We start from the raw sequence: 24149 nt of genomic DNA on the forward strand, positions 1-24149 counted from the left end.
AGTTAACTCAGATTGTTCTCCACAGCTGCTGCCAGACCTGCTGAGCTTTTCCAGCAATTTCAGTTTTAAACAAAAGATAGATAATCTGAAATAAAATCAATGTTTTTGCCCAAGGCAGCTAGGCTGCCTTTCAGAGGCAAGAAAAAGTCCTTATCTCCTATTTTGACTTGCACCATGATGAGAATTTTGATATGCGAAAGATGGAACCTCACCCACAATAATATAACCCTGAAAGCAAAAACTTGAGCAGAGAATATGCATCCAGCTGTAACTTCAAGGGACTTGATTGAGCAAGGGAGTTGAAACTAAGTTGCAGACCTCAAAACACTTCACGAAGAAAAACACCTGCCCACCTGTGGGCAGCACGGTGGCACAGTGGTTAGCACTGCTGCCTCACAGCACCAGAGACCCGGCTTCAATTCCCGCCACAGGCAACTAACCGTGTGGAGTTTGCACGCTCTCCCCGTGTCTGCGTGGGTTTCCTCCCACAGTCCAAAGATGTGCGGGCCAGGTGAATAGGCCGTAGTGTTAGGTAAGGGGTAAACGTATGGGTGGGTTGCGCTTCAGCGGGTCGGTGTGAACTTGTTGGGCCAAAGGGCCTGTTTCCACACTAAGTAATCTAATCTAATCTAGCTGTAACAGCATATGTATAGTTTTTTTTTCTGATTGGCACACTGTGACAAGTAGCATGTCCCAAGGGTCTGTGCTGAGGCTTCAGCTTTTTGCAATATATATTAATGAGGGGAAATCAAAGGCATGGGAGCTGAATTTGCAGATAAAACAAAAGTACAAATGGTGAAGAAGGCATAACAAAGTTGAAGACTGATATAAATACATTGAATGAGTGGGTAGATGGCCAGTAGGAACAATGTAGGAAAACATGAAGTTGTTCACTTCAGCAGGAAGAAGTGTTACTTAAATGTTTGCAGAGTTCTGAAGCGCAGAGAGATCTACATGTTCTATTTCATGCATCAAAACGGTATATGCAGATACAGCAAGTAATTAGGAAGGTTAATGGAATGCTATCCTTTATTACAAAAGGAATTGAATAGTGAAGTGAGGTCATGCTTCAGTTCACAGGATATTGAGGAGATCACATTTTGAATACTGAACGCAGCTTTGGTCTGCTTATTCAAGGATGTAAATGCATTGGAGGTGTTTCAGAAGAGGCTTTTTAAGATTGGTACCAGGCTGTTCTTTCACTGGAGTTTAGAAGAGCAAAGGGTGAAATGTATAAGTTCATGAAGGGTGTTAATAAGGTGGACATTAAAAAGAACATTTCCTCTTGTAAGGGGAGTCTAGAACTAGTAAGCATTATTTTAAACTTAAGAGCCATCCCTTTATTATAGGGATGAAGATTTGTTTTCTTCCCCAAAAGATGTGTGTAATTTTGGAACTCTGTTCCTTAAAGCAGAGGTGGTAGTGTTATTGGTTTTTCCATTGTTTAATAAAAGGTGGTGATCAATAAGTTCTAAACAGGCAAAGGAAGCTGAAACTTTAAAAGTCAATGCAGACTTTGCTACTGTTGATATTCCAAGAAGCAAAAATCAACCAATCACTATTTCAGGTTTTAAAAAAGTTTTCACTTCAAGGACACCATAAAACTATAACTTTCTTTTCTACTGGACTATAACCCCTTTTAACTTTGTACCTAGTTACAAAAGGGTCATGTGACATGTTTGACGTTGCATTTAATTTTCTCTCAGGATCAGCATTGAATAAGGTCACTCTTTCTCAAGAAAGCCCTGCTGCCTTATTCCTGACAGTAAAATAATAACTATAAAAAGGTACAGTTATGTGTTAAAAAGAAATTAAATGTTTATTACAACCAACTCATGAAGTTGAAAAGATAGTGTTGTCAGCCCTCCTCACCTGGTCAGAACATATTCAACCAAAGTTCCATCCTTGCTGTCATACATATTTATCTCATTATTTTTCCAATGTCATTTCTCCCTCATCTGTGTTCATCAGAACTGGTGCAACACATCAGAATGATGTAGAATGCTGGCTCAGTCCATTTTAGCTGCCAGCCATTAGCAGCACCAGCAGCTGGGGAAAGGGATATACAAGTTTACGCCATTTCACAGGATCTGGTCACTGTTGAAGATGGAGGCTTTGAAGATGGCCTATCCCCTCAGGGCCAATTCTCAACTACTCTCCATGACGATCTGTATTCACAGCCTCCGCTCTTTTGAAGATCAATTGTTGGAGAAAGTTTCTCGAGATTTGCCAACTACTCATAAACCCTGTCTTTAGCAAAGCTAGGTCAGAATCAGCAGAAAATAAAGGTCTTTGTGTGGCTTTCCTTTTTTTAAAAAAATGCATTTTGAATAGTGACGGGGTTAAATCCAAATATGCAGGTTAACACTTGCCGATCTGCTACAGCCCTGCTAAGAATTGCACAGTACCCGCAACACTGATTCCAACAGATAGCTGACCAGGTATTCACTTTGGTAATGTGGTCTAAATAGGTCCTTACATCCATTAAAAGGGCAACTTATGTTAATGTTGAGCATTTCGTTAGGTTAGCAGCTGCCCCATCATTAGTCTGGTGATCACTGGGTAAGAAAATGACAGGAATCATTTCATCTTTTCCCCAAAAATATTTCAGTGACAAACAAGTATTTTACAGAGAGAATGATTCACTGACTTGCAGTAGAACTTTACAAAATACCTATGGCCAGAAAAATAGGCTTAAATAAACTTTTATTTTAGAGTAAGTACGAGTGGAGAGGCTGAAAAATGTTTACGTCATCAATGCACTCTCCATTTGTTCCCTTGCCAATCCTGAAAGTGACTATTAGAGAAAGAGCCAAAGCCCACGATTCACTTTACTTTCCAACAAAGAAATAGGGCATCAACAAAATGATGCATTAAGGAATGAGGAACAAGAGGCAGTGTCTCTACTTAAGTCAGCACTTAGCTCACGAAAGACAGCACCAAATGTATTAATTTCTCTTGGAACATTCACAGATACTCAACACCGTTCATATCCAATTAAGAAGGGGTCCATTTGCAATAGACTTCTTTTCATTCACCAACTGGAGATCTCCTACATTCATTCATGTGTGCTCTTACCAAAGGCAGGTCTGTAGCCCATTATCTGATGTTGCTTCATCATGGAGTTGTTTCCTTTGCATTTTTTGTCCAGAATGTCTTGGCATTGCTTTCCACCCTTAGTGGTGAGATGAGCAGAAAGGTCATATGTCTACTTTAGCTGGAATGGGAATCAAATCTACACTTCTGAACCATAAATTAACTAGCTTTCACTATTTGTGCAATAAGCAGCATAATTTATTTGGTACGTGTGACAATTTCTTACTGCAATACTGTTAGATCTTAAACCTGCACCCTGATCATCCAAGGCTTAGTAAGTAATACTTTTTCCTCAAATCAAGAGACCATGGGATCAAATCCTACTCCAAATGTATGCTAATACTCTCAATTCTGGATTCATGGTATGTTGAAATGAAGATATCATTTCATTGTTAAACTGAGACCTTTCCTATTGTCTCAGGAGGGCATAATCAATCCATTTCATTATTTCAAAGTCAAGAAGGGAGTTTTCTCCAGTATCTTGGCCAATACTGTATGTTTCAACCAATGATCATAATTGTTATCATCTAATTTGTTTGTGCTTTATCCAAGTTAAATACCACGTTTACTAATTTATCAGAGCAACAACAGTTCATTAAAAGAATTTTAAATTGGATACAGAGGGACATCATGCGATCATGACAGACTCTACACAAATGCAAGTATATTTAATCTTTTGTCCTAAGGTGCCTCAAATAGTAAAGCATTGCAAACAAACAACAAAATTTTTCGAAGTTATCTGGTATTAAATGGTAGAAAACAGCACTTGGCAAACTGTACACCGACTTTTGAAAGATTTTCTAATCGTGTAGAATATCTAATGGCGTTTACCAGGAAATCTCCTTTCTACCTCTACTGACATTACACCAACTGAGCTTGCAATGATATCAAATGTAGCAGACAATGTCACTGAAAAAAATCTTCAAGTCAGCTAATCAGGAGTTGAATGGGACACACTGGTATGGAATTGAAACATCCAAATGGTTGAGAAGCAGAAAAGGTGCTGCACTGATTCTGTCAGGAATGCTTTGCCAATGTTATTTCATTTCTACCATTAAAAGATACCATTGGGAGGTGACCACTAATTATCACTCACAGATCAGCATGACACAACAATGTGCAAACTTCTTGACCAATCTGATATGTTCGCTTTGGTACTCGATAAAGCATTTCATCAGTCAATCAGCCAAATTATTCAGTTTGAGTATAACTCTGGATAGTTGGAAATATTGAATACGACCTAAAGAAAGCAGGGAAATTAATAAAATGCTGGAGAAACACAGCAAGGCTCACAGGTTCGGTAGAGAGAAAACAAGAATGAATGCTTCAGAGTTCAATGACCCTTCTCCCTGAAGAACAAGTCTTGAAGATGGATCACACGGTTCAAAAGGTTGACTCTGCCTTCTTCCTATAGGTGCTGCCAGACCTGCTGAGTTTCTCCAGAACTGGTTTAGATATCCAGCATCCTGAGTTGAGTAAAGTTGGACAAGTTAAGTGAACAGGCCAAGGAAGTGTTGCTCAGTTAAATAATTAAATTTAGACCCATCACTTTTCATATTCAGGCATATTTAGACACGCCATATTGAATAACACAAGACCAAAAGTCACTCATTGTCTGAACTTGACACAGCAACACTTGAACAAATTAATTATAACAGAACATGTGGTTTGAACCAGCACTTTGAATTCACATCCGAAGCTGAATGTTCAGCAACGGAGTTTCACTAACATGACAATTTTGTTTATGTAATAGCAACTTTGGAACATGTTATTTTGTCTCACTGCAAAACAAATTGGAGGTCAAGTTCAAGCCAAGAATAAAAATCCCCATTCCACCACTCAACAGATAGAGCCACCCTTCCCTCTTCTCCCTTCAACCACACACACAAAAGTTGAAAGTGTCCTAAATGTTGAAGATAATAACTCAGGAAGTGACAGTCTTCATTTCTCCTTGTGGCTCAGTTTGATTTTAATGAGGTGCCTCATGTAAAACATTGTGGCAATGCTGAAGGAGATAAGGAGTACAAAACTGGTGATCACAGACCAGGTGGAATCTCTGTGCCAAATCTGATAGAAGTGCTGTCTGTTTTTATAATCCAAATGGACAGCTTCCAGTTGGGCCAGGGTACACAGGACAATGAACACGTGGAAAATCTGATGCCCCTGCAGGAAAATGTCACACTTCCCCGGGAACCACTTCTCTGGGTGAGGGCAAGAGAAGAAATGAGCACTGATGAGGAAGAAGATGATCTGGCCTGAATGGTACCAAATGGTGTCATCGGTGCAACCAGAGGAATAGCAATTGTTTATCCGGTGCACTATAGGGCTAATGTCTAATATATAGGCCAGCCCTGCTGGCACTACTTGGTAGAGTTTGCGTGTCCAAGGGCACAGCACCTTAGCATTGGATTTTGAGTAGCAGCATCCCACACAGGACAGCCAAGCCAAAATGGTAGCCATTGGGAGGTAGAAAGGCTTAATAATGTGGTACCACTCCTCTTCAACAGAGTAGTAGTAATGGACCAATGCACTACCATACTGATAGATGGCCACGCCAACATAGTCCAAGAAGAAGAAGGAATAGTGGGCAAATTCAGAGGTTGAGTGAAAGAGATGGGCCAAGGAACTGAAAGTCAAGTAGGTGAAGGCAGAGAGGAGAAGGATCAATAGTGGTAGCGCATGGGGATCAGACAAAAACTCCTCTGTCTCGGACAGCTTCTTTAATTTGAGGAGGACGACCAGCGCAGCAATCAGGTGGGTCCAAACGTTGACAGATTCATTGTGCCGCTGGAACAAGGTGAAGAAGTAGTAGCGCCAACTCTGTTTTACTGGCCTGTAGCCAGAGTAGATATACTGCTCCCGAAATATCTGCGGCACTTCAGAATCCTTCACAGGGCACGGCATGCTAGGGATAGACTGCTCCACCAGGCTGGGGATCTGACGGATCTGCTGGATGTTGATGAAGAGTCTGCCAATCTGATCCATCACCACTGTTGCCATTGTCACACGGGGACTGTTGCAAGATCTAGACTTTTAAAAACAAAACAAAAAAAAACAATAGGATCATGAAGGAATAATGTGAGCATAACTCAATCAAGAACAGTGGGTGTTAACTTTAAGGCTGAACACAAACTTAATTTCAGGGGAACATGCAGTAATATATGGGGCCTCAGGACATCCTAGGTACATTCACATCCATTTGCACATTGCTGAAGTACCTTAACTGTGGTATCATAGGAAATTTCTGCACAGCAAAATCCCACAAACAAATTAAGAGGAAGTTCAGAAGAAACATCTTTACACAGAGCAACAGTGTTAAACTCACAAAACAAGACACAATTGAGGAAAATAACGTAGACACATTTAAAGTACCAGCTAAATAAAGCACATGAAGAAAGGTAAGGTTACATGGAATGTAAGACAAGAAAAAGCAAGTGCGAGCGATAGATTCACATCCGTGTGGACTGGTTGAACCATATGCTTGTTCCTATCCCGCATGTCATAAATGATTCTGTTTGAATTAGTTGACAGCATTAGATCAGAAAATGGATCGATTGTATTATGTCATCAAGTATATAACAGCTTATCTCCATCAGGGGTCCTTTGAAAAATATTACCAAAGTAGTCAGGAGCTTTTTTGTCAGTTTTTGTCTGCTGAGGGCAGGGTATGGTACCGCTCAAACTATCTCCTGCTGTGACTACATTCCAAGGCTCGAAATTGCAATGTTGACTGGCAGAAGGGTGGAGTGGGGTGCAGGCAGAAAAGGAAGCAAAAGAAATGTTAACCATACAAGATTTTTTTGTTTCAAGTGCTCACTTTTTTGCAGCAAGCATCAGGCCTCTCAGATTGCTCAGTTAGTCTGCATCAACCATTTAAAAATGAGAGGATTCGCTGGGACACCATTGTTGCCGTGGAGCTCTGAATCTCAAAATCCTGTCCTGTGACCCATCCCCCACAAGGCATGCTACCTAGTTTAGCAGTTTGAGTGAAAACCAAGAGTGAGTTTACATATTAGGATCCAACAGTGGGCTACAGATGACCCGAAACCATCAAGCAACTTTCAAGTAGAGAGTTTCGAAGCACACTGTCCCAAATCTAACGCGTTACCATTCCCTCCATCTTGTGCCACTATGAAGGGAGGTAAAGATTGGCAAAGTGCTCAGCTCCAGAAGGTCATTTTCCTCATGTCTTTGACATTATCGCTGGGATGGTTAATGGACCCTCATCATCAAGACCCCTTTAACAATTAATCAGTTACATTAACATAACTAGCACCCTTTTGATCATTTTATGTCCATTGCCTGCTTAGACAGACAGTCTCCATGACACCAGACAAGCACTGGTTGATGCTACTGATCAAGTTGCAGCAGAGCCAAATCTCAGATACATCTCCAGGAATGAATCAGCACAATTTGCTGGTGATAATTCATCTCTCTTGCATCATCCAGTTAATGAACCCTTCCAAACCAGTATCCCAATTGATATTCACTGTTAAACTGAAACAAAATAAACATTCTTTTTGTGACTGTGTCATTATATTGAAAATGTTTATGCAGTTTTACAGAAGAATTTTAAAAAAGCAAGATCTTAGCAATTATTGGCAGAAAGCCTCTTGGTTTAATGGTTCTACATCAAACAGATTTGCAAACAAACAACCTAGATTCAAATCCAACTGGGAATAGGTGATAAGAAAGAAGTCCTAGAGCTTTGCAATCTCATCCCAACCCAAAAGATCTGATGATATAGGAAATGAAAAAATATCACTGCATATGGAACCAATCGTCATTAGGTAGGTCTGAGACAGTGTTAGTGGAACACCTAAAGCGTTCTGCAGTTTTACTTGCCTGGAGCATACTTGATGGAAAAGTGTAAAAGAATTTTTCCTCACTAAATTGACATGTCCCAAAGTGCTTCATAATCCATTAAGTTGCATGTACTTATTCTGATAAACATGTACACTGCAACTATGAATCATCATAGAAAATCAGGACATCAGAACTCTCTTCCTCGTATTTTAAAGTTAAAAATCACACAACACCAGGTTATAGTCCAACAGGTTTATTTGGAAGCACTAGCTTTCGGAGGGATACTCCTTCATTAATCACCTGATGAAGGAGCAGTGCAATGAAAGCTAGTGCTTCCAAATAAACCTGTTGGGGTTATAACCTGGTGTTGTGTGATTTCCAATTTCACCACGATGGTGCATACAGGAAGCTCTACTGACACAGACAAATTGTACTAGAGCCCAGCTGGCAATGAAACCAACTTCAAACCTGTTGAAATAGAGTTACAAGGATGACAACCAGACAGTTCCCGACTATAATTTGCATTTATAATACTTAAGTAAGTGGTTCACAGGAGTGTTACCAATAAAAATTTAACACAATCACTAACAAGCATTAGGACAGGTAATCATAATCTTAAATTTTTATAGTTTAATGAGCATCTTTAAACAAAAAAGTGCAGATGTTTCGGGAAGGAATTCCAATACTTACTGCCCAACTGACTGAAGGCACAACTGCCAATGTGTAGCAAGTTCAAAAATCACACAAAACCAGGTTATAGTCCAACTGGTTTATCTGGAAGCACCAGCTTTCAGAGAAGGAGCAGTGCACTGAAAGCTAATACTTCCAAATAAACCTGTTGGATCATAACCTGGTGTTGTGAGATTTTTAATTTTGTCCACTCCAGTGCAACACCAGCTCCTCCACATAATGTGCAGCATTTAATTCCAGGGTGGAGAATCTTAGCTCTATGGTTGGTGGTAAGGCTAGAGGAGGTTACAGAGGCAAGGTGGGGTGAGCAATCATGAAAGAATTTATAAACAAACATTAGAATCTTAAAAATCAAGGCGTCGCCAGGGCTGAAATCAAATACAGGGGGAATGGACAATTACGAAATGGGTAGCAGAGTTTTGAATGAATGTTAAATATTTTCAGAATGCAAGGTAGGAAGCCAGCCAAGGGATCACTGAAATACACCCATTTAGATCACAAACATTCACACATGAAATAAACAGGCAGGTTAAGATCAAGTGGTCCATTAAGCTGACCCCACACTCAATGTCCAGAGCATTGTGACTAGATATCTCAGGTTTCAGCAGTGTAAAAAGTAAAAGTTAACATTTCGACATACTCCTGTCCTATCAGAGATGTCATCTCCTGAACGAACTATTCAACTCAGGCCCTATCTGCCTGCTTCAGTGGGTGCTAAAGGCTCTACTTCAAAAGGGCAGGGGAATTATGCTTTGTGTCCTTGCCAATATTTATCAACGTCATAAATACAGGACATCTGTTCATTACCAGATAGCTTTTTGTGAGAGTTGGCTGAGTGTAGGTTGGCTTCCACATTTTCAAACTCAAAGTGACCACACTTCAAAAGAAATTCATTGTTTGTAAAGTGCTTTGGGAAGTCCAGAGGTCAAAGGCATGGACAACAATTTTTTTTCACAAAAAAAACAAAAAGGAGAGGCAAGGAACAGAAATAACATGGGCCAAATTAAAAAGCAGCACTGTGGAAAGTTCTTGACGCCCTTAGATGACAAACCCAATAAATGGAGAACATGCTTGAACACTTAAAAATAATTTTCACAGAATTCGCAGAAGGGATCACATTTAGCATTTTAAAAAAACACTGGGGCAAGGCAGTCACCCTCAATGAATCCCTTGATGAATTAGCTGAAATCCTGAACAATGAAGCAGCCACTGAGTGAGGGAAGATAAACAACTATGAAGCAACACAATTGAAACTGGTTCACCATAACACAAACTATGTTGTCTAGCTAACACCAAGTGTTACAGTTAACCTGAGAATGCAACTTTTTAAAAAAAAAGTTTTGTGATTTACACATGAAAGTGAAACTATAATGGTATTCGAACAGATGAAAGACTCAACAAACAATCAAGGTATTTTTCAATGTATAATTTCAGTTACATCGCACTGTAAATTTTTGCTATAAATTCTGTGTCTTACAATTGTGTACTCCACAACCACCTGATATAGGAATGTCACTCCGAAAGCTGGTGCTTCCAATTAAACCTGTTGGACCATAACCTGGTGTTGTGCGATTCTTAACTTGGTTCCACAATGGAACTGAAGCCCAGCTACATCACAAAAACAGCTGCATTTATATCACTTTTAAACTTTCAGCCTGGGGCACTTTTCTAAAGACAATAGAAGACTAAGACGTCATCCAATAAAATAGTGAACAAGTTTGATAAGCTAGTTATGGCGAAGATATATGTCTATTTGTGGGAAAAATCAAAGCTAGGGATCATAAGGAGAAAGTGAGGACTGCGGATGCTGGAGACCAGAGTTGAAAAGTGTGGTGCTGGAAAAGCGCAGCAGGCCATGTAGCATTCGAGAATCCTGAAGAAGGGCTTATGCCCGAAACGTCTCCTGCTCCTCGGATGCTGCCTGGCCTGCTATGCTTTTCCAGTACCACACTTTTCAACACTAGGGATCATAAGTACAGATAATGAGAGGCATGGACGCAATTAACAGTCAGAGACTTTTCCCCAGGACAGGATTGACTGGTGCGAGAGGTCATAGTTTTACGATATTAGGAGAAAGGCATAGAGGGGACATCACAGGCAGATTCTTTACACAGAGTTATGAATACACAGAATGCGTTGCCAACGGTGGTAGTGGAAGCAGAACCATTAGAGACATTTAAGTGACTGCTGGACATGCACATGGATAGCAGTGAAATGTGGGGTGCGTAGGCTAAGCTATTTTATTTTACATTAGAATTAATCCTCGGCACAACATCGTGGGCCAAAGAGCCCAGTTCTGTGCTGTACTTTTCTATGTTTGCTGCCATTTGGAATGATTGAGATGATTAACATGAATGAACTTGGAAGGAGGTTAGACAAGGCTGAAAGGAATGGAGAATTATGTCGACAGGATGCAAAGAAATGTTTTGTTAAAAAAAAAGGAAACATAAACACCATAGAGTCACAGATGTACAGCACGGAAACAAATCCTTCAGACCAATAGGTCCATGCCGACCATACATCCCCACTTGACCTAATCCCTTTTACCAATGTTTGGGCCATATTCTGTTAAACGTTTCCTATTCATCTACCCATCCAGGTGCCTTTTAATTGCTGTAATCGTAACAGCCTCCACCACTTCTTCTGGCAGCTCATTCTATAATTTGCACATCCCTGAACACTGGGACAATCTCCCATGGCCAATTCACTCTAACTTGCACATCCATGGACATTATGGGGCAATTCAGCATGGCCAATCCACTCTAGCCCCCACATCTTTGGACTGTGGGAGAAAACCAGAGCACCCAGAAGAAACCTTTGGGTAAAAAAAAACTGCCCCTCTGGTCCCTTTTAAATCTTTCCCCAACTCACCTTAAACCTCTGGCCTCTAGATTTGGACTCCTCCAGCCTGGGGAAAAAACCTTGGCTATCCACCCTATCCATGTCCCTTATGTTTTCATAAACCTCTAAAAGGTCACCCCTCAGCTTCTGGCACTACATGAAAAAATGGCCCAGTCTATTCGGCCACTCCCTACAGCTCAAAACCTCTAACCCTGCAACATCCTTGTAAATCTTTACAGCATCCTTTCAAGTTTAAAAACATCTTTCCTACAGTAGGGAGACCAGAATTGCATTCCAAAAGTGGCCAAACCAATGTCCTGTGCAGCCGCAACATAACATTCTAATTCCTATACTCCATGCACTGACCAATAAAGGCAAGTGTACCAAGTGCCTTCTCACTTCCGTGTTTACCTGTGATTCTATCTTCAAGGAACTATGAACCTGCACCCCAAGGTCTCTCTTTTACAGCTTCACTTCCCAGGTCTCGACCATTAAATACATAAGTCCTGCTCTGATTTGCCTTACCAAAATGCAATACCTCACATTTAACTAAACCTCCATCTGCCACTCCTCGCCCTGTTTGATCAGGATCCTATTGTACTGAGATAACCTTCTTCACTGTCCACTACACCACCGATTTTGGGGTCATCTGCAAACTTAGTAACCATTCCTCCTCTATTCACATCCAAATCATTTATGTAAATGACAAAAAGCAGTGGACCATCATTGAACAATTGAAAGCAAAATACTGCAAATGCTGGAGAAACTCAGCAGGTCCGAACAGTGAGTTCGATTTGATTCTTCAGAAATTTCTTGACCTAAAGATTTATTTCAAATCCCAAATGTTTCTTTGTCCACAGATGCTGCCAGACCCACTGAGTTTCTCCAATACTTTGTTCTTAGATCAGCTCAGACCAGTAGGATAAGTGGCCTCCTCCTCTTTGCTGTAAATCCTATCCAACTAATTCCTATTTAGTATCACTGGCACTTTGCTCCTTTGAATAGAGTCCATTCATAGAAGTGATGGCGCTCCCTGTCCCCACTTCACATCGATTACGGTATAACTTCCATTGTTGAGAAATGAATGTTCCTAATTAGGAGACAGAACAGCTGATTTTTGAAACACAAAGCCTATCCAACACCAACATCCAATAACACATCTCAATGATTTCAGGTTGACATGGTACTGGCTCCAGTCCAAGTCACCTGTTGCTAATTGGATAGTATCACACCCAAGTTGGATAGTAAGGGTTCGTATCCCCACTTCAGAGTCTAAAAAAAAAGTGTGGCGCTGGAAAAGCATAGCAGGTCAGGCAGCATCTGGGGAGCAGGAGAGTTGACGTTTCAGGCATAAGCCCTTCACCAGAAAGAACTGCAGCACATGATCTAGACTGACACTCCTTCGATAACACATAATCTAAGATACTGTATTTTGGTTGAGATGTTAAATCTGTTTGAATAGTTGAGAAAAAGCAAGGAAATTATCCCCCAGGGTTTCAGTCTATATTTATTCCTCAACCAATATCTAAAAGGGTCATTCTTACGATGCCGCTTTTGACAGCAAATTCCATGAGTGGCTAAATTTCAAAAGTACTTTAATCGTCTGTGAGACACTTTGGGATGTACCAAGACCATGAAAGCTATGCAGAGATGCAAGTGTTTTGCTTAACTTTGGCCTGTTGATATTGTTGCTTTTTTCTTCAGCTCATCAGGACAAACACAAGAATGCCAAATTTCAAACAATTATATCAACTGGATGGTAAGTTGACTCTGATTGACAAAGGTGTTGCCAGTGACAAAGCAAAGAGGAACTACAGGTTCACCAAGCTCCTGGTTTAGCAGATAGTAAATATCAAATTAGAATTTGTAGCATTCCATTCATCTGACATGAACACCACACAAAGTTTAATGAAGTAAAAAACTGGAGTTTGGTATCGTGGGAGGAGCTGCAAAGAGAGACGTGAACTAGGAACTGTTGGTACAGAGAATGGTAGACTCCTGTATTTTGAATTAACTGCAGAAAACTATGTGCCCTTAGTTAATTGTCAGTAAACAAATTTATCCCTCTCCATACAACAACAGGCAAATTACCAAATATATTACAATCCATATGGTGGCATGTCTGACTTGAGCCCATTACAATGTCTGTGCACTCTCATTGTCTGCAGAGACTACAAATTCAAAAACATGTTTTCTCCAAAAGTTACAATTCCCAAAGAAAAGACTAAAAGGGAATAATTTTGTGCGTGCCAATTTTTCTTCAGGCCCTGCTCAAGTCTTCTGCTGAAAATATTCTAATATTGAAATTTGGTTCCACAATTCACTTTACGCATCCATATCAGGACCATGGCAAAATCCTATTCAACAAACTCAGAAGGGCTAATCAACTACTCAGACAGAATCTGTCTTCATCCAACTTGCAAGAGTAAAGGAGGTTGGGAGATATTTTGTGAGGTTTGCAGCTGGTCCTGGTGGATCAAGGCAAATTGTAAATCAGGTGCAGAACAGAACTGCGCCTCCATCTCATTAGTATGATGCTGCACATGAGCTCAGAGTGCACAAACAGCCCAAATCAATAACCAAGCTTAGCACCTTCGTCTACCAAAGCCACACCTTGCAAAATGCAATGCTCCAATACACTATTTCAGTGAGGAGTGGCATGAAGAAAGCACAATGGAGGAGATACACAAGGGAGAGTTACTACACTACCAGGAGGATGTGGTGGCTTTGGAGAAGTTACAGAAAAGGCGTACCAGAACATAGTCAATACCCCTCAAACCAGACAATGACAAGAGATTAGATAAACTTGGTTTGTTTTCACTTGAACTTAGGTGGCTAAAAGGTGACCTAATTGCAAAAATTATGAGGGGGATGGAATAGAATGGATAGTTGGAGTCTTTTCCTCAGTAAAAAAAATGTCAATTATTAGGGCACACAGGTTTAAGGTAAAAGGGAGAAAGTTTAAAGACATGAGTGGAAAATCTTTATTTTAAAAGCACAGTGGGTGGTAGGTGTCTAGAATTTGCTGACAAAGGAAGCGTTGGAAGCGAATACAGTAGCAATGTTTAAGTGGCATCTTCACAGATATACAAATAGACAGGGATTTGGGGACATGGACCATATAGAGCCAAAAGGTTTTTAGTTTAGATAGGTGCCATGTGTTGGCACAGGCTTGATGGGCCATAGGGACCTGTTCCTGTGCTGGACTGTTCTTTTACAGCGGATGGGTCTGGTGTGTGACAGGAGAAAGACGACAGTAGAGAAGGACCAGGAGCAGGGCAGAGAAAAAAATTTCCTCTCCAAATTTAACCCAACAAGTAATCACTTTGAGAAGTAATTAGTTAGTCAGAGCATGAAAGAAAGATCTTTCATATTTTTTTTATAAAGTCAGAGGTGTACAGCATGGAAACAGACCCTTCAGTCCAACTCGTTCACTATGACCAGATATCCTAAATTCGTCTAGTCCCATTGGCCATCATTTGGCCCATATCCCTCTAAACCCTTCCTATTCATATACCCATCCAGATACCTTTTAGATGTTATAATTGAACAAGCCTCCACCACTTTCTCTAGCAGCTCATTCTATACACACGTCACCCTCTAAGTCCCTTTTATATCTTTCCCCTGTCAACATAAACCTCTGCCCTCTAGTTCTGAATTCATCCCCCCCCCCCCCCCCCAAAGGGAAAAGACCTTGTCTATTTACTCTATCCATGCCCCTCATGATTTTATAAACCTCTCTAAAAGGTCACCAATGTCAGGACACAGTGACGCAAAAGAAGTGACAAGCAATTCAAAGATACCAGATTCAAAGAAAGAGTTCATACCAGAGAACAATGAAAGGAGGACACAGGATCTATCAAGATAAATATTTAATCTTTGTCAACAAGGTCACAAATCTGTGGTTTATTGTAGATTAGTGTTTTGTCTACAAATTAACATGTAAACAATGGTACTTTACTAAAAATTACATAATACATCAATCTTATGTATGCTAAAATGAAACCCAAATAACCTATGTCTGTCTTTTTCACCCCGACCTCATTTTGAAGACTTACACTTCAAGTCTCATCACAAGTCATTTGGCATTTAGTAAGGAATTACAGTTTGGTAAATCAACCAACAGCTGTCTGATGAATGGTACTCCCATGGCCCATAGTCCTGGCATAGAACTCTAACAATTGTGGCTAAGTGGTGGAGATGCTCCACTGAGTCACAAGTCAGTATATACTGAACTGAAATCTTGTTTTTAAAGCATACTAAACATCACACGTTTGCATCTGTTGCATCTCTTGCCAACTCTCACACTTATAGAATTGTACAGCTCAGGAGGTAACCATTCAGCTCATCAAATTTTGACTGGCACTTAGTTTATTTTTCCAATCTAGCCCCACTTCCCTGCTGTTTCCCCATATTCTTACAATTTTTTTCCCTCCCTCAAACATCTACCCAATTTCCTATTGAAGGCAACTTCTAAATCTGTGTTCATGAACTTGTTGGGCAGTGCATCCCAAATCCTAGCCACTCAAAATGTTTTCCCCAACATTACCTCTGCTTCTTTTCTCACTTACCATAACTCTGCCCATTGGTTACCAAACTTCTGCCACTGGAAATAGTTTATCATTATTTACTATTCTTTCAATCAGAGGCTGTGCCTTTAGATCTTGAATTCCCTCCTTAAAGCTTTCCACTCCTTCTAAAAAGGTACTCTAAAATTGTCAGCTGAACTCCTTGACTCTATCCTCCTGAAAACTTTGGCAAAATATTTCCATTGCTAACATCAGTTTGAAGTTTTAGTTTATTAACAAACTGATGTTGAACTAGTTGGAGTTACGTGCTTCACCTAATCACTGCCACTTAATACATAATGTCTCTGCCCATCCACACAGAATTGTTTTGTGATGGAAAATAAACTCTCAAATGTTTAAAAACTTCAAGACTAAGGCAGAACTACAATTGTTGAACACATTTCATTTAGTGCTTTATTTAGTGCTAATAAAAATAGGAATAAAGCCATATTTTCACATGAGAAATATAATACTTGGGTCACCAAGGTGAGTGTGTTAGATCACAAAAGACATAGGAGGAACATAAAGTGAAGAAAGAGAGAGAATAAAGTCGTGGTGTCTTACTGCTGAGGCTCATGGTCACATGCCTCAGCTTGCAGAAGATTTTCAGCAACTTGTGATACATGACAACACTGACCATCATGCAATGCAGAACATTCTGACTTAAGGTGGTGATGCAAATCTGGAAGCATAGAATCATTCACTCTGCACATTAGTAGTCTAATTCCTACCTTTCATTTGCTCTCAAATAAAATAACTGAAAAACTGTATGCCTAGGATTGATTTTCTTCTATTCTCTCATGAGACTGAGGCAATGGAGGCGAGGCTGGCACTCATCATTTTGAGCTGAAGAGCTTGCCAGGCTATTTCAGAAAACAGTTAAGACTCAACTCAAATTATTCTGGATCTGGAATCACACGTTGACCAAATTAGTGAAAGAAATCTGCAATGGTGGAATTTGAACTGCTTTGCCCAAAATATTAGCCTGGGCCCCGGATTACTAGTCCAATAATATTACCACTTTATTAATTAATCAAAAACACAAAATATCAAGTGTACAAAATTGCTGTTAATAATTTTAGGTGTTAGTTAATGTCAAACACCAGTGGAGAGGACTTTGAAGTACAGCAGGAAGTGAATGGCAGGGAGCACTGTAATGTGTCATCTCAGGCAAATTTCTTAAAATAAATTTAAAATCTTCCCCCTCTCTCAATTCTTCACACTTCTGCTTCAATGGGGGTGCTGCATTGTTAGCCTGAAAGTACCTCATGAGTTCTTTAAGGACTGATCAAAAATGAATACAAGATGACAGTGTTTTCACAGAAAGCAAATTTATTTGCATATATCTAAAGTAGATCAAGCTAACTAATGAGTGAATTTATTAGACACATTGGGAGTCTGATGACGTTGATTTTACTGCTCCTCGGATGCTGCCTGAACTGCTGCGCTTTTTCAGCACCACTCTAATCTAGAATGTGGTTTCCAGCATCTACAGTCCTTGTTGTTACCACATTGGGAGTCTGCCTGGCAGGGTTTCCTGGGGAACAGCTGGCATTAGGAGTTCTCAGATTCCACCACACCAGTTCATGAACCCCAGTCCAATGGTGAAGGTCCATGGCCCCACTGTCACAAGTCTGGTCTGATGGGGAAAGTCCAAAGTGTGGGACAAGGTTCCTGATCTTTGCACTATCCTGATTATGTGATGAATTACCATTTCACCCTACTTTTGTACTACTTTTCCAACCCTCAAAGAGAGGTGAAAAACCAAGTTCAGGTGGCCCATGCAAACACACATGTAAATAGTTCCCACCAATCCTCCAGGTCAGACAGTTTCCACCCACCCACCCACCCCCATTCAAAATAGGCTGTTTTTGCCTTAACCCTGCTTTACATGAACTATAATAAAAAGTCCCTTATTCAATTTGCTCCCTTCCTCAAAGAATTAACTCCCACAAGAAGCCAAAGATGAGTTAATATGATATTCAACTGTAAATTATTTTAGGATCAAAACGTGTGGCACTGAAAAAGCACAGCAGGTCAGACAGCATCCAAGGAGCAGGACAGTCAGTATTTCAGGCATAAGCCCTTCATCAGGAAAGTAAAGGGGGGGGGGGGGGCTGAAAGTTAAATAGGAGGGGCTGAGGCTGCGGGGGGTGGGGGGGGTGGAGTAGCTAGGAAGGCAATAGGTAGATGCGGGTGGGGGGTGATGGTAATAGGTTGGAGTGGAGGGTGGACTGGATAAGTGGGAAAGAAGATGGACAGGTGGTTTGGAGGGTTGGATCTGGATAAGGTGGGGAGAGGGGAGATGAGGCAATGATTATTTTAGCAGCAAATTATTTTACGAGGATCTGATGAGCACTCAAATAAGTCTCTTACGTTGTCCACCTTAAGATAGTGGCCAGAGCTATCTGATGGAAATGAAACGAATCTTGGCCAATTCTGTTTCTCTGCCAACTCAAAATGCAGAGGTCATCTAGAGTGTCAGAGCCCATTTTCTTCAGTGGTTGTCAAATACAGAAGGCGAACAACCCTGCTAAATATGATACAGTAGAGATGAGGGATATCAGTTATGTGGAGGGATAGACAAACTATGTTGTTCTCAGACCCAATGGGTCTAAGGGAGTGCAGGAGGGGGGCATTGGATTTAATAGTTCAAAACGATAAGAGAAATAAATGAGTAAAAAAGTGTTGGCAGATCAGTAATAGAAGGGGAAAATAAGAATTTAAGTCAAGATCTGGAATATACTACTTGAAAAGACAATGCAATAACTTATAACCAGAAAAATACTTGAAAATGGAAAAGTATTCATCTCTATAGAAGGGGAGGGAGGGGAAATCAGGGGAGTTTTCTATTTCAAACAACCAGCATGAGGACACAGGGGGAACGTACAAACTCCACACAGACAGACACCTGTCATAGAGATGTACAGCATGGAAACAGACCCTTCGGTCCAACCCGTCCATGCCGACCAAATATCCCAACCCAATCTAGTCCCACCCGCCAGCACCCGGCACATATCCCTCCAAACCCTTCCTATTCATATACCCATCCAAATGTCTTTTAAATGTTGCAATTGTACCAGCCTCCACCACATCCTCTGGCAGCTCATTCCATACACATACCACCCTCTGCGTGAAACAACTGCCCCTTAGGTCTCTTTTATATCTTTCCCCTCTCACCCTAAACCTATGCCCTCTAGTTCTGGACTCCCAAACCCAGGGAAAAGACTTTGCCTATTTATCCTATCCATGCCTCTCATAATTTTGTAAACCTCTATAAGGTCACCCTTCAGCCTCTGACGTTCCAGGGAAAACAGCCCCAGCCTGTTCAGCCTCTCTCTGTAGCTCAGATCCTCCAACCCTGGCAACATCCTTGTAAATCTTTTCTGAACCCTTTCAAGTTTCACAACATCTTTCCGATAGGAAGGAGACCAGAATTGCACGCAATATTCCAACAGTGGCCTAACCAAAGTCCTGCACAGCCACAACATGACCCCCCAACTCCTGTACTCAATACTCTGACCAATAAAGAAAAGCATACCAAACACCTTCTTCACTATCCTATCTGCCTGCGACTCCACTTTCAAGGAGCTATGAACACACACTCCAAGGTCTCTTTGTTCAGCAACACTCCCTAGGACCTTACCATTAAGTGTATAAGTCCTGCTAAGATTTGCTTTCCCAAAATGCAGCACCTAGAATTTAATTCAGGTAAATGCAATCTGCCACTTCTCAGCCCATTGGCCCATCTGGTCAAGATCCTGTTGTAATCTGAGGTAACCCTCTTCGCTGTCCACTACACCTCCAATTTTGGTGTCATCTGCAAAATTACTGACCGTACCTCTTATGCTCACATCCAAATTATTTATGTAAATGACAAAAAGTAGAGGACCCAGCACCGATCCTTGTGGCACTCCACACAGACCTCCAGTCTCAAAAACAACCCTCCATCACCAAACTCTGTCTTCCACCTTTGAGCCAGTTCTGTATCCAAATGGCTAGTTCTCCCTGTATTCCATGAGATCTAACCTTGCTAATCAGTTTGCCATGGGGAACCTTGTCGAACACCATATAGATCACATCTACTGCTCTGCCCTCATCAATCTTCTTTGTTGCTTCATCAAAAAACTCAATCAAGTTTGAGAGACATGATTTTCCACATACAAAGCCATGTTGACTATCCCGAATCAGTCCTTGCCTTTCCAAATCCATCTCCATCCTGTCCCTCAGGATTCCCTCCAACAACTTGCCCACCACCAAGGTCAGGCTCACTGGTCTATAGTTCCCTGGCTTGTCCTTACCACCCTTCTTAAACAGTGGCACCACGTTTGCCAACCTCCAGTCTTCCAGCACCTCACCTGTGACTATCGATGATACAAATACCTCAGCAAGAGGCCCAGCAATCACTTCTCTAGCTTCCCACAGAGTACACCTGATCAGGTCCTGGGGATTTATCCACCTTTAACCATTTCAAGACATCTAGCACTTCCTCCTCTTTAATTTGGACATTTTGCAAGATGTCACCATCTATTTCCCTACAGTCTATATCTTCCACATCCTTTTCCACAGCAAATACTGATGCAAAATATTCATTTAGTATCTCCCCCATTTTCTGTGGCTCCACACAAAGGCCACCTTGATGATCTTTGAGGGGCCCTATTCTCTCCCTAGTTACCCTTTTGTCCTTAATATATTTGTAAAACCCCTTTGGATTCTCCTTAATTCTATATGCACAAGCTATCTCATGTCCCCGTTTTGCCTGTCAAATAGTCTCCTTCTGTGCTGTAAAATTCATTAACTGAATCACTATGCTGAACTCAGCTTCCCTATTATACTGGGAATAAAATCACACAACACCAGGTTAAAAGTCCAACGGGTTTATTTGGAAGCTTTTGGAGTGCTGCTCCTTCACCAGGTGGTTGTGGAGGTTAAGATCATGCTCACAGAATTTATAGCCAAAAGGAGTCAAGTGCCATGGAGATATGATACAGTAAACAATTGTACATTAGTGGCACAGTGGCTCAGTGGTTAGCACTGCTGCCAACAGCACCAGGGTCCCAGGTTCGATTTCAGCCTCGGGTGACTGTGTGGAGTTTGCACATTCTCCTTGTGTTTCCTCCAGGTGCTCTGGTTTCCTCCCAAAATCCAGAAAGTGTACAGGTTAGGTGAATTGGCCATGCTAAATTGCCCATAGTGCTAGGTGCATTAGATGGGTTGCTCTTTGGAGGGTCAGTGTGGACTGGTTTGGCCGAAGGGCCTTTTTCCATACTGTAGGGAATCTAATCTTATCTCTAAAAAAAAACTTTCATCTTTTATAATGGATTATCCTGGTTTCAGTTCTTTGACATGCAAATCCCAGAGCTTCTTTCAAATTACATTCTCAAGATAGCTCAGCCTCCAGTACTCAGAACACCAAGTAGTTTGGGTGTAGTCTACTCTTGGCAGAGGGACATACGGTAGTGTGATAAAGTATGAAGTATGGGAAAGAATGTCACCACCCATAGAGCTCTCAAGAAAGGCCGCAAAGAAGAGGGACCTGTAATTCCATACTGTTCGAGTCATCCACCCGCTTTTTAAAAGGGGAAAGATACACCCAGAAAGAGGGTTAGGCGATAAGTGGCTAATTTAGCCTACTTCAGCTCAACTAACAGGAAAATGTCATCGCTCTCCTCACCCTCATGGTACCTCCCGATTATTTGAACTGTATAAACACACTTATAAAACACAATGGCCTCAATTTTAAAATTCTCGTCTTCTCAGAACACAGAACTGCTCAAAACGAGTATCCTCTGATGTCCTATAATTTAACATCATTTCGACATTTACGCTTTGGGGTTTGGGAGCTGACTGTACGTACTTCCTTTAATACAAGTGACTTACAACCTTCGAGAAAAAAAGTACCTCAGGGTCTGTAAAGTGCTTTGCAGCTTCCTGTGGTCGTGAAAGGAAAACAAAAGATCTCCTATTTCTGGAAGTTTCATCAGATATGCCCCCACCTCTAACCAGCCCTCAAGACAAAATATTCCGAAAGGAAATGAAACAAAACCATTTGATGTTTATCCCGATTTTGCCCCCCAAAGTCCTGGAGATCAGTCATAACGCTAACTGGGAGCCTCCAGAACAATCTGGAAGAATTGCAGCTTGTGTCTCCCAGCGACATCGTGGAGAAGATCCAAAGGGAACCGCTTTTCGATGAAACGGTCATTGCTGAAATTGTTAAAGCCGCTCCCCACAGTCACTTAGCATGTTATTTACCAGACGGAGAAAAAAATACTTGTCATTGCCCCCGACACTTACCGATTTATTGAAACCTTGTCACTTTCCAGGCGCAGAGTTCAGCTCCACATCCCCTTCTCCGAAACCTGCCGCCACCGCCGGTGTTTCCAGAAATACATTCGCCTGCAATCGACCCAAGAGAACAACCATTCATTAATGGGTGTTAATGAGATTAAGGAAATTAAACTGAAAGACATTCCAGTGTTTTCTATTTTTGGTTCAACTTTTTAATACCGGTTTTAAATTGAAGGTATTACATCTAACTGCTAAGTGCCATAGGGAATATCTCGGCCTGGATGCTGCTGCTGCTGAGTTCGCTACTTCTCCTCTGTCGGATACACAGTATCTCCCCCAGCTGCAGCCCCCAGTAGATACATCGTGTTCCAAATCCCGGACACGCCCTGTCAATCAATCGACATCTAACTGTCAATCAAATGCCCGTCGCAGCCAATCAGCTCCTTGCTACTTGCATCGCACCGCCAATCAGCGAGACACGCAAGGGTTGGACGGGCGAGGCCCCGCCCAGTCGTGGGTGTCACTGAGGAACAAAACAAGAGGGAAGAAAAGGGAAGGGCTGTGGATTGAGAATGGCTTTCATTGCATGAAGAATGATAACGTGCAAGACAGTCATAGCCACTCTCTGAGCATAGAAAATATGTCACTGTTTTATGGGTATACCCAGTTCATTACCTATATATGCTGTTTCTCATAGATGAAGGTAACTGGCACTCAGGGAAATGCAGGTAACTACTGGGTCTGCTTACTGGCCTGATAAAGTGAACCACTGAAACCAAAGCAGCAATTTTTGTTAAAACTCAGCAGGTTTGACAGCACCTATGGATAAAAACAGAGTTAGCATTTCAGATCCAGTGTCCGTTCTTCAGAACTGTTCTCCACAGACCTCCAGACCTGCTGAATTTCTCAAGCAATTTCAGTTTGATTCAGATCCCCAGTATCTGCAGTGTTTGTTTCAGTTTAGAGGTAAACAGCTTCCTGGTCTAAGTAGAAAAGTATTTTGCAGTTGGCATGATAGAGTACATTTCAGGTCAATTACTAGTTGCAGATTATATTGATGCATTAGGCTTTATTTCACAGGGAGTTTGATCAGGGCTAGATGTTAGGTCTCATGCCTTAAAGATCTTAAGTTGCTCTGCCACAAATCTAAGACACATCATCACAGTAGATGGCATTCCTCAGTAATAACCCTTTCAGATCCATTTACAACAGCAGCCCAGGTTCAAGTCCCAACTGCTGAAGATGTGCAGCACAACATGTCCAAACAGATTAAAAATAATTCCAACAACAAGGAGCTCCACCCATGCATTTCTAGCTTGTCACCATGTCTTATCTCATGACAAAATGGCCAATTACCAGACACTCACAGGAAAGAAATGCCACTGATCAAGATGACTGCCCTAGTGTGAGTCACTTTATCCAGAAGAGGAATAATACTGCAGCGTGTGAGTATAGGAAATGGAATTCAAAAGTTAGAGGTGCTATCAGCAACATCCTTGGGGTTACCATTGACTGGAAACTGAACTGGATCAGCCAAACAAATGCTGTACCTGCAAGAACGAGTCAGGCAACAAAGATTCTGCAGCAAGTTAGTCACCTCCTGACTCTCCCAAATCTTATTTAATATTTCTCTACTGAGTGAGTGTAGCTCCTATAATGCTCAAGAAGCTTGACACCATCCTGCACAAAGCAGTCCACATGATTGGGGCCAACATCCACTATGTTCAACATTCACTCCCTATACTAGCAGTGCTCAACTGCAACGGTGTGTGATCTCTGAAACAAATCACCAAGGTTCCTTGACAACATCTTCCAAACCAACTCCATCACCTAAAAGAACAAGCACAACAGATATAT

At 41.3% G+C, this 24149-nt stretch overlaps 1 protein-coding gene across 3 annotated transcripts; it reads right to left on the minus strand.

Annotated features, from left to right (window-relative positions):
* Window positions 1-2689: 2689 nt before the first annotated feature.
* Window positions 2690-22663, minus strand: paqr7b (progestin and adipoQ receptor family member VII, b). 3 transcript variants are annotated; one of them, XM_060847457.1, is made up of 3 exons: window positions 22535-22663; window positions 22299-22400; window positions 2690-6126 (listed from the first exon to the last, which is right to left on the minus strand). In XM_060847457.1, exon 3 carries the CDS (start codon window positions 6094-6096, stop codon window positions 5038-5040), a length of 1059 nt encoding a protein of 352 aa, XP_060703440.1. In that variant the 5' UTR covers window positions 6097-6126; window positions 22299-22400; window positions 22535-22663; the 3' UTR covers window positions 2690-5037. The 3 variants fall into 3 exon arrangements, with proteins under 3 accessions (XP_060703440.1, XP_060703441.1, XP_060703439.1); XM_060847458.1 differs by having other exon boundaries at window positions 2690-6121; window positions 22512-22663; XM_060847456.1 differs by having other exon boundaries at window positions 22512-22663.
* Between the last annotated feature and the right edge of the window lie 1486 nt (window positions 22664-24149).

This window comes from Hemiscyllium ocellatum, chromosome 30 (genome assembly GCF_020745735.1).
Source record: "Hemiscyllium ocellatum isolate sHemOce1 chromosome 30, sHemOce1.pat.X.cur, whole genome shotgun sequence".
NCBI classification, from domain to species: Eukaryota; Metazoa; Chordata; class Chondrichthyes; order Orectolobiformes; family Hemiscylliidae; genus Hemiscyllium; species Hemiscyllium ocellatum.

Bases quoted from the DNA above. Each gene is read 5' to 3' on its own strand.
- paqr7b (XM_060847457.1), bottom strand. From the start codon at position 6,096: ATGGCAACAGTGGTGATGGATCAGATTGGCAGACTCTTCATCAACATC.